The following is a 13711-nucleotide window of genomic DNA, read 5'->3' as shown; positions in this document are numbered from 1 at the left end:
CTGCGTCAAGATTATTTCTCTAATGTTAACCTAGGCTTCTAATGTTAATTGGATTTTATTTAATGATTTTATTTAATGATTATAATATTTTATGAATAGCTCTGTATCCAGCTATCACAAATTTAGGGAGCTAGTCTGGCAAGGGTCACCCTAGCTGCCAGGTAGGACATGGACCAGGACAGGATTTCACAGTCAACAGTTCTCTGGAGACTTCTAATGAAAACTTTGATTAAAACAGGAAATTTTGAAAACTAAAGCTGTATCAGGAGAAGTAACTGTTTTATGCATGCCATGTTTTATGACTGTGAAGCCCTGTAGTCCAGCACTGACATCCTCAGTAACAGACCATAAGCTTTGTAAAGGGCTTGCAAGGCCTTAGGACCAATTCTTGCTACAGTCAGGCTCACCCTGCATGAAATTCTCAAACTTGCCTGCAGCTTTTCTTTACCTCATTTAGCTGTGATAGAAATTTCTCTAATTGACTGGCTGTCTAAGGCTAATTTGGTTTCCTCTTCTTTTTGTCTCTCTTTTTTATTTTTTATTTTTTCTGATGGTACAACCAGAGTTTTAAATTAAGAGCTGTAGCAGTCTATGCAGAACAAAGTATTTTGCAACAGACACAATGACATTGTTCAGAGAAATACAAGCCTGCTTTGAGTCTTTGAGAAGTAGAGATAAAGGATGCAGTCCAGGGAAATACATGTACAGGAACAATAAGAAATGAGACAAAGGCTTGGCACTAGAGAGCCCACAGTTTTGAACAATCCACTCATAGTCAACTACAGGAATGCAAACCCAGACAAAACTGTGTTTAGGAGTAACAAAAAACCATAGGAGTAGTAGCTAACATGCATGGGCCACCATATTAAATAAGTGTGGATGAGATGTTGAACTGCAGACTATGTAAGAAAGAGAAAACATATAAAATAATTTTAAGTAAGAATAACTTCAAGTGCATCTTCAACTGAAGATTAATAAAACATCAAGTGGAGGCAGATGAGCAGGGGAAGGACAAGCATAATACTAGGAAAAAGAGCAGAAACCAATAATTAATTGTGCAGCTATAACTGCCCTCTGCTTCTTTTTTCCTTTTCTGTAAAAACTTCATCTGGATTATTAATGAGTAGATACTTAAGACTGACTATTCTAACAATTTCCAGTTTACATACATAAACACAGAAAGAATGCTGACTCGTTCTCCATAAATAAGATTTTTGCATATCCAAAACTGCTGCTTTAACCTTTTTGTGACTTCAGGTTTACGATGCACTGACACAACACAAATGTGCCTTCTGCTGCTAAGCAAGTGTAAGAAAGGCACAGATCTAATACAGTCAAGGAGATTGTGTGACCTTCCATGCCTCCCATAGCCCTTTTCAAGTCAATCCTATAAGCCAGCTTCAAAGAACTTTAAGGCAAGATTTCTCGAAAGTATTCCATGCATAAATAATTCTATAAATATTTTAGGAACTCTTACTGTATACATAAGATAAAAGATTTTGAAGTGTTAAATATAACAAATACAAAATATAGAGTTAACAAGTACTCTAAATGGTTTTGCAGACTCATTTGTAGCAACATATATACCTAATGAAGTTAATGAGGTTACTTGGGTGAATAAAGAGTATTTAGATATTCAATACACAAAGTAGTCCAACAGATAGTACAAAAACATGGAGGTGAGGATCATGTGATATATTTGAACAAACCTCAAAGGTTTCAGTTAAAATGTAGTGTTTACATTATGTGTACTACAAGCAACTTAGTCCCTTTCTTCACAACTAACAAGTTAGTGACCACTGTCTTCATTAGTAAGCAAGATCAACACCTTAGTGAAAACTTAGACATGCCTGTTTTGATGAATATATTTTGTTACAAACTTCCATCTATCTGCCTTATTATCCCAACAGCAAAATAAAAACTTGAAAACTTATGCAAAAAAAAGCCTCTAATATATGGGAGGGATATGAAAAACAAAGTAATTCAAAGTGCAATTATTAATGGTTTAGTTATACAAGAGAAGATGAAAAGCAAGGTATGTGACTGTATTTGTATGCTAACTATCCATCTAACACAGCAAATTATACAACCGCTAATCAATCAAGGTAGCAACTGTTGGATACAGTAACAGAGCAAATCCAACTTCATATTTTTTATCCCAATAACCCACAAAGGTTTATTCCAGAAATACTGATTCAACCCAGCATCACACTACACCTGCTGGCAGTTTATAAGAATAAAAATCTGGAAACAATTATTTCAGATGAGATAGAGATTTTTGCATTTTCTTTTATTCTTGCAACAAAAGACATAAAATCCGTAAATCATCTTTGCCATTGCAGACAGACTCATAATAAATACAAAGTAGTTATCAATAGTAACTCTTAGTAAGCTGCAGAGACTTTTTTATAAAGGCAGGAATATAGTTTTCATAATTAAAAGCGATACTAGTTTAAATTAAAGAAAATAGATAACAAAAAATTTAAGCAATATAATGACTACAACAGATCAGAAATTGTATGGCTGGAAATGCACTTTTATTATCTGAGAGCTGAAAAGCTTGTTACAACTTCCCCTACTTTGTTCCAGCCAAAGGAAAAAAATAACTTGCTTTACAAATAAAAGCAGTCATAGTCAGATTCATTGAAATCTAGGTAAGTGAGAGTTGTATTTAATCTGGGACTATCTGAAGGGAAGTTAACCCTACTGAGTATATCCAGTAACCAGGAAAGAAATTAGGATTTAACTTTTCAACCAAATATAAGCCGGGGATAAATGCATCAAAAATCTCCTGTGAGCAGTTTGGCAACATGCACAAGATGCTGGCAGTGTTTTGATTTCCACATTGGAAAAAAGGAAAAGAGCTGAAAGTTCAGGCAAAACGGAGTCTGAGCAGAAAAGGTTTCTTCTTTAACTACTGGCATGTGATATCAGTTGCTGTTTACAACAAATATGGAGTGAGTAGGGAAGGACACAGCCTGCTTAGCTAAAATTCTATCTAGCAAATCTGCAAGGCTATGAACAAAAAGTTTTCCCACCAGATCCCATTTGGCTGTAAAATGGAACAGAAATGCCAGCTCTGTTGAGTCACATTGCATGTCTTGTTCTAGAAAAGCACTTGGAGAAGAGACAAATTCCTTAAATTCCTTAGATAGATGAATTAAAAAAACAACCAAACAAACAAAAAAACAATAACAACAACACAATTTTAGAATTATGGAAGTTTTGATCTTGTTTGTATATTTCACCTTCAAAAGGATATATTTTAACTTAAAAATTAAAGTCTAAATAGAAGGACTCGAGCATTTTGAACAGGAGAGGCAAAGTTAGTCTCTTTCTATCCAGTAGGAATGTGGTTTGTTTATTTTGGTTATTTTTTGTTTGTTTGGGGTTTTTTTTTAAGCTACCTACAACACTGATCTATGGGACTTTTAGATCACGCTGCACATTTGCCCTGGTTCCAGCTATGACAGAATTAAATTTCTTCACAGTAGCTAGAATGGGGTTTTGAAATTGTGATGAAAACAGTTTTGATAACACAGTGATATTTCAGAAATTGCTGAGCAGAGCTTACACAGTGTCAAGGCCTTTTCTGTCCTGTCAATGACTAAGCTGGAAGTGCACAAGATGTTGGGAGGGAACACGGCTGGGACAGCTAACCCCAACTGATCAAAGGATTATTCTATATCACATGGTGTCATGCTCAGCAATCAAATGGGCAGGGGTGGAGTCTGGCTAAGGCTGCCATTGCTCAGGGATGTTTGGAGTGATGGCATTTGTCTTCCCCAGTAACCACAGGCATGATGGAGCTCTGCCTTTGTAGAGATGTCAGAACTCCTGCCTGCTGATAGGAAGTGATGAATGAAGTCTTTGCTTTGCTTTTCTTGCACATGCAGTGTTTGCTTTAACTATTAAACTGTCTTTATCTCAACCCACAAATGTTTTCACTTTTACCCTTCCAATACTTTCCCACATTTCACTGTGGCTGTGTGGTGCCCAGCTGCCCCCTGGGGCTAAATCGCAACAATAACCTTCATACTCATTCAGATGAGGCAATAACAGCACTTAGATAATTGTGACATTTCAAAAAACTCTTTAAGTGTTTTTCACAAGTTAATATTAGTCATACAAACACGTATCAATGAAGACAGACAAGAAAGAACATGAAACGGGATATTAATATCAGCACAGTTGGGATGATGATCTCTCAGGATATAGCAGTAGCATGAATCCACTGTAGTTAAGTTATTGAGGCTGCACAAAGAGTGCAAAAAAAACCTTTTTACAACACCGACTTTCCACTTCTGTTTTCCATGCTAGAGTATGCTGCTCTGGTTTAGCACTGGCACTTCACAGTAGCAGAGGACCAACTCCTTAATATTTCTCTCTAGTAAGTTCATTTTTATCAAAATATTTTCCTTTCAGGTTTGTGATCTCAAATAGTAGCAGGAGGAAGAATTTTGTGGAGGGAGGTTTCAAGTCCACTAAATCATTGCAAGGTATGAACCACCAACACTGTGTTTGTTACTATTCACTGACCAAGGACAAAGATCACAGTAGCTCTTACATAGATCAGTAAGTCACCAGAAGCACAGAATAATCCCTTGCAGAGTCAGAGGCAGACAAAAAGACAGTTCCAAGAACTTATCTTAAAACATGTAATTCCTTTTGCAAGGGCTATCAGCCAGAGGAAGGATGTCTTTCCCTCATTTAGGATCAAACTGGAAAGATTGAGCCTGTGTGAAAGCTGGAAAGCAGAACACAGCTGACATAGCTTACATATTGACTGACATAATGGCCATGACATAAGGTAAAAGTTATTCTTCGTCTAAGTACAAAATTCAGGGGTTGATAAAGAGACCTACACCATATAATTTAATTTTTCAGACAATTCAAGTAGTAGGGTGTATTCCATCACAATTTTCAGTACAGTGCCTTTTTTTCTAGGAGAATTTCCCAGAACTTCTTATTAGGAAATTTCTGCCCTTGGACATTTTAAGGAACTAGAATTTGAGATTTCTGACTCCTGGTCCTTTGAATATTGCTGAAATGTGACATTTAAGTGAAAGAAATTTTGCTTCTCTAACTCATTCATACACTTCAGAACACTGCAGAATATTTTACTCATCTCTCCTCACAAACACAGCAATTCATTTTTCAGAAGTTTTCTGAATATATGAAGAATTTTAAAAAACTTTCTTTGGCTGATATTGTTAAAAACCCTTTGACATGTATAATCATTGATATTCTAGGTTAGGTAGCTGAGGTGTTACAGAACATGTTCACACCCCTGCTAGACCTCTACTTCCCTGAGATTTTGCTGCTACTAATTATGGCATGGTGTGATCCATGAAATATTAGGGGGCTTTTTAAACTGCATTAAGATTTCTTTCCTGTACGTCATCAATAGCAGTCATTCATATGATATCATTATAAAAAGATACTATTTTAAAGAAAAGTTTCTAAAGAAAGAAAAAAACCCCACATTTTCCTTTGTAACGACTGCAGTCGACAAAGGAAATCTATACCCAAATTCATCTCAGAAAACAATCACTTCTACTCCAGAGATGCACAATTACAAATTTCAGCCTTAAAAAAACAAGTCCTTTTTCAGTCTCTACTTTCACTATTTAAAGTTTTTGGTTTATTTCATTGTGTGCATATACAAGCATATATTGATAAAATGTTCAACAAAAATCTCAGTTTGAAAAAATCAGGCTACCAAAATAGCAAGAGGTATTTAACTAAAAATAGAAATATATCTTATGACAAATTACACTAACAGAAAAAACTGTCAATATTACAACAGCAGCAGCTTTTGTTAGTTAAGTTTTCTTACCAATGAAAAGCTAAGAAAAAGGCAGTTTGTGCCTTAACTATTTAAAAAGATTAAACTTATAGAATTTACACTTCTTTTTCCAAAAAAAGCAGCAGAATAAAAAATACTTACAGGTTTGGGAGTGACAAATTGAATACTTCCCAAAACCCACATAAGAGAATATAAAATGAACTGCCTAACTCTTGATTTCATCGTTAGATACTCATTAAAATCTTTTAAAGCTTTTCTGAGCTGGATATATTAATCCACTGATGTTCACAAGTCATTCACTTGAAGTTTCACATCACTGGAACAATCGAAATTATTCCAATAACTGAATCTGTTAATGGAAGGGTTCCCTGCCCATGGTGGTGGTTGGGTTTTGAGATAGATGATTTTTACAGTTTCTTCCAATCTTCTATGATTCTATGAAAATTAAATATTGTCTAATAGATAAAAGAGCACCCATGACTAAACCACAGAGATTAGCTGGCAATGGTTGAAGATTCAGGAGACTACTCATCTCACACTGAATAGCAGGGAATCATTATGCATACAAGTTGCATAAAGTTGGTATTTTCTTGCCAATTTAGCTTCCTACTGTGATTTTGAAATATTTGCCTCAAATTATTCATTGGATTATTCATCCATGTTCAGAGAGTAACTACTCTCATCATTGTATCACAGTTTGCTGGGGGAACTACACAGCCACTAACCACACTCATGGATAACAAGTAGGAAGCAGTTCAAGCACTGACCAAATGACAAGCAAACTTTTACTCTTAAAATTTAGCGCAGAAAAGGTACTTTGGTACTTGAGGCAGGGAAACAAGCAAAACCCAAAAAACATCAGCTTGATCTAGAAGCCCATTATCTTCACGGGGGTCCATGTTGACTGGAAAAAATCACAGTGTCAGGAAAATTACCTTAGCAAACTCACAGAATCATACTAAGTTGGTTGGGGAATTTTTTTCAATTTTTTTGTTTATTTTATATAGCCAAAAAGTATTGAATAATAGAAAAAAAACAACCAAACACAGCAACATCAAAAATCAAACCAAACAAAAAAAAAATAAAAAAAAAATAAATAAAAAAACACCACAAAATAAAAAACAACCAAAACAAAACAATCCCCCACTACATAACAGATAGTCAGGAAGAACTAGACTTGCAAGAGGTGAAAAAACAAGAAAATTTCTTCAAAGGCTATACACCATGGAAGTGCATCACTGCTTTCTGCTGTTGATGTCAAAAGGGATTTGAAAAGAAGCTTTTCAAAGGTGCATAAGGGAGAATGAGGTGACTGACAGTATAAATGTTAATGCTGGGTGTGAGCAGAAAGCTTTGAGAAATCAGAGAACAAAAGAAGAAAGGAAATATGGCCTGAGGGCAAGTAGAATAGGGGGACATTCTTCCTGAGCTCTTTCTGTGGCAAGGAATAGCTGCTGCTGTAGAACAGAGGTCAAGGAAAGCTATGAATAAACACCAAGCCCAGTACATCTGGCCTGTTGTTTAAACACTGTCCACCAATTCTACACTACAAAAATGTGTTTAGACACAACACAAACAACTGCATACACCCACACCCAAAAAAAAAGCTGAAACAAAAACAAAAAAATCCCCAAACAAAACAAAAGAAAAACATTAAACCAAGATTAAAAAAATTAAAATAATTTAAAAAAACAACAACAAAAAAAATACAAAACCCACCCAAAACCAACCAACAACAACAAAAAAACAAAACAAACAAAACAAAAAACCCCAAACAACTTAAAATGAACCAAGGATTGTTAACCTTAGAGGGCATCTTAATGTTTAGTAGCAGACATTAGTATATCTAAATATAAGCTAAACCCCATGATGCTTCATTTTATGTAGATGACTAGGAATGCACTGCAAAATGAGTTTTGTACTTTCACTAAATTTTTTCCACTTGACAGCTGTTTTTCCTGAATGGCAGGCCATGATACTTTAATAGAAGACCATCAAATTATAACTATGCATAACGGTTCAGATACTGCTGTAATTTAAAGAGAATTTGTCTATTGCCAAATATAAGCAAGTTTTCTGTATGGAAGGAATACTTCTGACTTTCCAAAGAAAACTACTACAACGATAAAGCAATGCTGATTTTTTAATTCTGTACGTAGCCCTCAAAGCACCATTTCAAAAAATGGCTTGTTAACTTCATTTTAGAAAAGTAGGAATTAAACTGATTTTACTAGGGAATTAAACAAAATCTCACAAATCCAAGTACTTTGTCTTCTCCTTCTGCAGTCCCTGCAAAGCCTAAACATATTTCCTATGATGTAAACTACTGCAGTTATAGAAAACAACCACATATTACAAAAAAGGAGCTATCCCTCAATTCTCCAATTCCATTGCTAAAAAATTATGTTTATATACAAAAGAGTGATTGTAATGATCAATAAATCATTTAATGTTTTAAGCTGCCTAATTCTATAAACTGAACTTACTACTTCTGAAGTTCATAATTCTTTTCACTGATATAATTATATGTTTGAAACTTCCACAGATAATTTTATTTCTAGAAAATAAGAACAATTCAGGTTTCCACCAGTACCAGAACTTAGAGAGCTGATGAGATCACTGAGGAAAATTAAAGTATTGTTAAAAATATTAGAGAATCTCAGAAACACACATAGAAATCTGGTGAAGGAATGATTCCATGAAGAAACCTACATTTCAGCCTAAGAATTCAGTAACTGCCCAAATACACTAGTGTCTTGTTAAACTCTCTGATCTACTGCCACAAAGATCTGATTGAGTTAATGTTAATATCCACATGGTATATGGGTGACAGCAGGTTAAGTTACATAAATACTACCAATCTTCAAGGGCATACAGTGCCATAATGTGGTTCATTCTTATTTCTCCATTTTCAAAGCACAAAGGATCCAGTTATGTCATTGCTGCACAGGAACCCAGGTCATAAATGAAGAATATACTAAGCAAAATGCAGAGGTCAGAATCTTAGCCCAGAGATGGAGATGTAATGTTCTCTCTCTGACAGGGATACCAAGTATGGGTATAACTTCAGAAGCCATTCCATCACCACTGAAGTGGTTTGCTTGCCTTGTTTCCTGGTTTAGTGCCCTACTGAGTTTTTCAAACTCTGCATCCTGAGCCCATAATATCCCAGACTCTCAGCTGGCAGCAGCATTCAGTAGCACTTCAATGCTTCCCTTGCTTCCAACTGAACAGTAATTCTCTTACTCAAGAGAAGAATGAAAGAGCTGGCCAAAACCATGGATAGCCATATAGTTCAGGAAGGCAAACTAGCTGGGGATGGGTAGCTGGCAGAGTGATTATAAAGGGATTTACTGACTGGTAATATCTGGTCTGTATTCCCCTGTCCTAGGGGAACTGAACCCCTGTCTTAAAATCACATGTGACACAGAAGCCAGAAGTTGTCATTATTAAAAACAGGTGTTCTAGGGAGCAGTTATGCAACTTATTAAACCGTGGCTAAATCAGCTAGCCATTGCAGCAGAAATCACTCCAAGATTTCATAAAAAACCACCTAACCCTTCACTGCTACAATTCCTTCTAGAACCATTGGTACCCACTGCATGTCTCTACACTGAAATGCCGTCACTTGAGTGACATTCATCACTTTTTCCAGAGCTGGATGTCACATTATGAAGTCAATTTAAAGTTCACTGACAATGCCAGGTTTACAGCCCTAAATCTGAAAGGGGGCAGTGTTGTTTAACCAGAAAGTGGTGCTGTCTGTCACTGTTAATTACAGCTCTTCCTGCTGGGGTTTTTACAAGAAAGTAGGCCAGCAGGAAGTGTCATTATATTACAGCCTGTGGCTCCATGCATGTGTTCCTAAACTGACAGTCAAGAGATGTCCTTTTGCCTTTTTCACTGTGCTTTTCAATATGAAAAACAAACTGCTCAGATTGCATAAAAGGATGAAATATGCTATTGCATGCATCTCATAGAAGAGAATAATAGAGGTGCATAGAAAGCAGCTTCCTATTGAGGCAACAAAAACAGTTCCTAGTGTGTTCATGATTTCTGGTTTTCAATTTACCTATTAAAGCTTATAAAGGCTATGCCAATGATAGTTAGTCATTTCTCACAGTCCCCATATTAGTTAAAATCCAAGAGACTAATTACCTGACTTACCAGGTGATAAGGCTTTGAGGTAAAAAAGGAAGGGGGAGTAGCTACTAAGGAGAGACATACTGTGAGCTACCAACTCAAAGAGAAAACTCGAGCCAAAAAAGTTTGAGCTACTCATGACACCTCTTATGCCCCTGTTTTTTGCATCTATGTAATCCCCACAATATGCATATTGAATTCAAGAGACTTTAAAACACACTATAATTTCAAAACATTACTGAGATATGAAAGAAAGATACGTATCAATACGGAGTAGACGTTGTCACTGTCAATAAAGGGAGGTAAAGTTTCAACAGTCCTAGAAAAATATGATCAAAGCACACCAAGCATTTGAAGGTGCCTGTGGTCTCTAAGATACAGCGATTTCCTCTAAAGTGGTGACCAATGTAATGGATTTACTCACTTGCCATCAAACCATACTAATTTCTAGATTCAGTTCAACTGCATCAATAAAAACATTTCAGGCACTTAACTGATTGTAGGCAAATTTTTCAGAATAAACACTATCAGTCAAGGATTAGATCTATGAAACCACAGAAAAAAATCACTTGGAGTTTGAGAAGTAATCTGAAAATGAGCCTTCTATAACTTTAAGTATTAGAAGCCCTGCATTTTCCATGAATAAAGAAAAATAGCAGTAAAAAAATCCAAACCCCAAAACAACCAAAGCAACACCACACACTCAGTTTGAAAGAAATCCTGAATTACACCCAAAACACCCTTATAATTCAACAAGGAAGTGACTTAATACCACTGTACCTACTAACTTTCCCCATCAAAGGCTGCAGTTCTCATAGAACCATTTAATACCAGTAATTATTTATTACTTATTACCAGTAATACTTTAAGCTATACAAAAGGTATTATTCCAGTTTAATGAGCACAATCCTTGGTAGACACAAGAAATGCTTGTCCTTATTTCTAACAAAAATTGAGTCATCACTGCAGTCTAACACCTTCTACAGAGTAAGTTTCAACTGCTATTTTTGTCTATAATTTTATATATACATATATTTTTGTTGTCATCTTTTTAATTTTCTACAACAACAAGATTAGTGATGCATTTTGGAGACCAGTTGGGATCTGTATCTCCTCTCATTTTTATCATTACACCCCTGAAGTTAGATATTTCCTAAAGATGCTTCCAAAAAATAATTTAGGAAATAATAAGAAAACCATTTAGATGAATCCATTTCTGAAAACAGCTTTGGAGACCTGACAAATTTCATTAAAAAAAATAAAAATCAATCAGAAATTGCAGTACCAGTGTAAATTAAATTTAAAATTCAAAATTATGGCTGTGATAAAGTAGCATTTTAAATGTGCTACAAAATAAACACCACAGTTAATGCCATACCAGCCAATTACTCAGATCCCAAGCAGAACTGAAACATCACATTTCAACATGAAAAACATGTATTAAGTGCACTGGAGTGAACTCCCAGTAAGAAGAGTTCTTACCTTCATAGATAGCTTTGAAGCCTTGGGCACTGACAGCAAAATCTGTGGTGAAACAGAGGGTGAGGATAGATCCTGTGCTCACAATAGATGATGGAAGCTGAAATCCAGATAACCTGTGCAATAAAAAGGCACAAATTAATAACATTTTTTTATAATAAAGCCCATCAGTAGATGTGATGAACATTAAGATAAACATCATGTTTTTACATCTGAACTGCAAGCACATTATGGGCATGCATCTCTAAACATTCACTGCAAAATTTCAAACATGTCCTTGACCTTTAAAACTCTCTTATGTTCACACATCTATGCACTCTCCAGAAAACAATGAAAGAAAGACCTATTTGTACCTACTAAAGACAATTTTTTTTGTGTGTTAGGACTCATTTTAAGATGAAGACAGGTAAATTTAGGGCACCTAGAAGCAGATACTCGGGCCCTGACTCACTCAGAGATACTTCCTACAATTAGATGTAGCTTAGCCTATCCTGTCTATCCTCCAGATGTTGCTTCAGAAAAACCAGTGATGTCCTTTGTTCAGTGTTATAAACATTAACTGACTAGAAAACAAACAAAACCAGCATACTCCCATTTAATAGCTTCAAAAAAAATTACCTTGTATTTCCCTTCTGACTAATAGTCTTACCTTTACATACAAAATGGAATTTTTTATAAGCTATAATTACAGTGCAATATTGTTTATAAGATAATTTCCCAAAATCAGGGTATTTTTGAGGGTAAAATTGATTGAAGAAAAATGTTTAGGTCCTTTACTGAAGCATCACTAAACACAATTTTTTTGGGCCTGGCTGATAATAGTGAGTTGTTTTTTTAATGATTAATTTCTCATAAGCAGGATATAAGACACCATCGCTGTCCCACAAAAAACAAATCTATACTGGTAGTTTAGCTAATCACTAGTTAATTTCTGTATTATGAAATAGGGATATGAGATTGAGTATGTATAGGATAACCCTGCCAGAAAACCTGCTTTTGTTCAAATTTCACCTTGAAAGAGCCTCTTGAACATTGAACAGATCATTAAAAAGATAGAAATAAACAAAAAGCCCACCAAAAAAGCCATTTTTTTAAGCTCTAGGGGGTTAAGAAAATCCATGGCTTTAAAAAAAAAAAGCCAAACAAAAAAACCAAACAATTTGCCCTTGAAATTTATGGTAAAATTAAGCTATAATTCATTAATTGGCATCCAGAACTACAAAAGATAAATAACTGTAAACAAAACACTAGTAGAGCAGTGTCATTGAACTAGATGTTCTTTGCAAAATTAGGTTTATTAAAGACCACTTTCATATACAAAAACACATAAGAGGAACTCCACGCCTCAATTACACCAGTCAGGTGGTTCCCCATCTCTTGCCAATTTTGAGCTTTGGAAAACAAATAGAAGAGTCAGAGATCAAAGCAAGAAGAGCTTTAAATACAGATAAAGGCATACAGTCAAGGCAATACAAGTCAGCAAAAAGCTTTCTGAAATTTCTTCCTTTCATTTTAAGCAACGTTGTCTCCCATGTGGTAATTAGCTGTTTGCTCTAATCTTTTTACCTTCTGTGTACTTGTCAACCTAATATTCCTATTCTTTTCCACCTCATTTACTCCAATTCCAGAAATAACCAGGTTGATTTTCCCCCCAGTCTTCAAACTGCAGAACTACCATAAGGCTTGCCACAGTTTATGTTCATGCTTTTGTATGTTCTCTCACCTTCACCAGACGTTGCAGTTTTTATGAAAATGTGCCTCTTGTTCTATTAAATAAATAAGAGTGGTTTTCTCTTCTGCCCTACATCTGGAGTGTACTCTCTGACAGTTCATTATTAATTTAGGAATGTATTTTCTAATCTTATATATCTCTCTCTTCTTTGAGAAGTGATTCAAAGAGTTCTTGTTATAAGGGATGGGGTTGGGGTTTTTTTGGATAGCACTATAGTATTTTCTGCATCTAACATTTCTTGCTAAATTACAGGAAACTAGCATGCATTGTAGGGGAAGAAAGGAAAATCAGCTTGAGTCAGAAGCAGCTAGCCTCAACATTTCACATTACAGGGGAGAACCAAAAAAAGACCCCACAATAAAAAGACCAAAAAAAGTTATATCAGTGCAGAGCTTTTTCTCCCTCATTCATGTTTTCTCCATTTGGTCTGAATTTTGTTCATACAAATGAACTTATCTGAGCAATGAGTGGACATCTTGAGTTCTTGGTATGATTTCTACACCAACCCACTTTGATTCTGTTATGCGTGTTACTCCTACAATATGGAT

At 35.4% G+C, this 13711-nt stretch overlaps 1 protein-coding gene across 2 annotated transcripts in view; it reads right to left on the bottom strand.

Moving 5' to 3' along the window:
- The window catches only part of CSMD1 (CUB and Sushi multiple domains 1), a 1067087-nt gene that overhangs the window by 719997 nt on the left and 333379 nt on the right, over positions 1–13711 (bottom strand). For both annotated transcript variants that reach the window (XM_015621308.3, XM_015621309.3), the window contains exon 3: positions 11435–11547. In XM_015621308.3, the coding sequence (XP_015476794.1) occupies positions 11435–11547 (113 nt within the window). The remainder of the gene's footprint in view (positions 1–11434; positions 11548–13711) is intronic.

Source organism: Parus major, chromosome 3, assembly GCF_001522545.3.
Source record: "Parus major isolate Abel chromosome 3, Parus_major1.1, whole genome shotgun sequence".
In the NCBI taxonomy this organism is placed as follows: domain Eukaryota; kingdom Metazoa; phylum Chordata; class Aves; order Passeriformes; family Paridae; genus Parus; species Parus major.
This window is presented reverse-complemented; position numbering and strand designations above follow the sequence as displayed.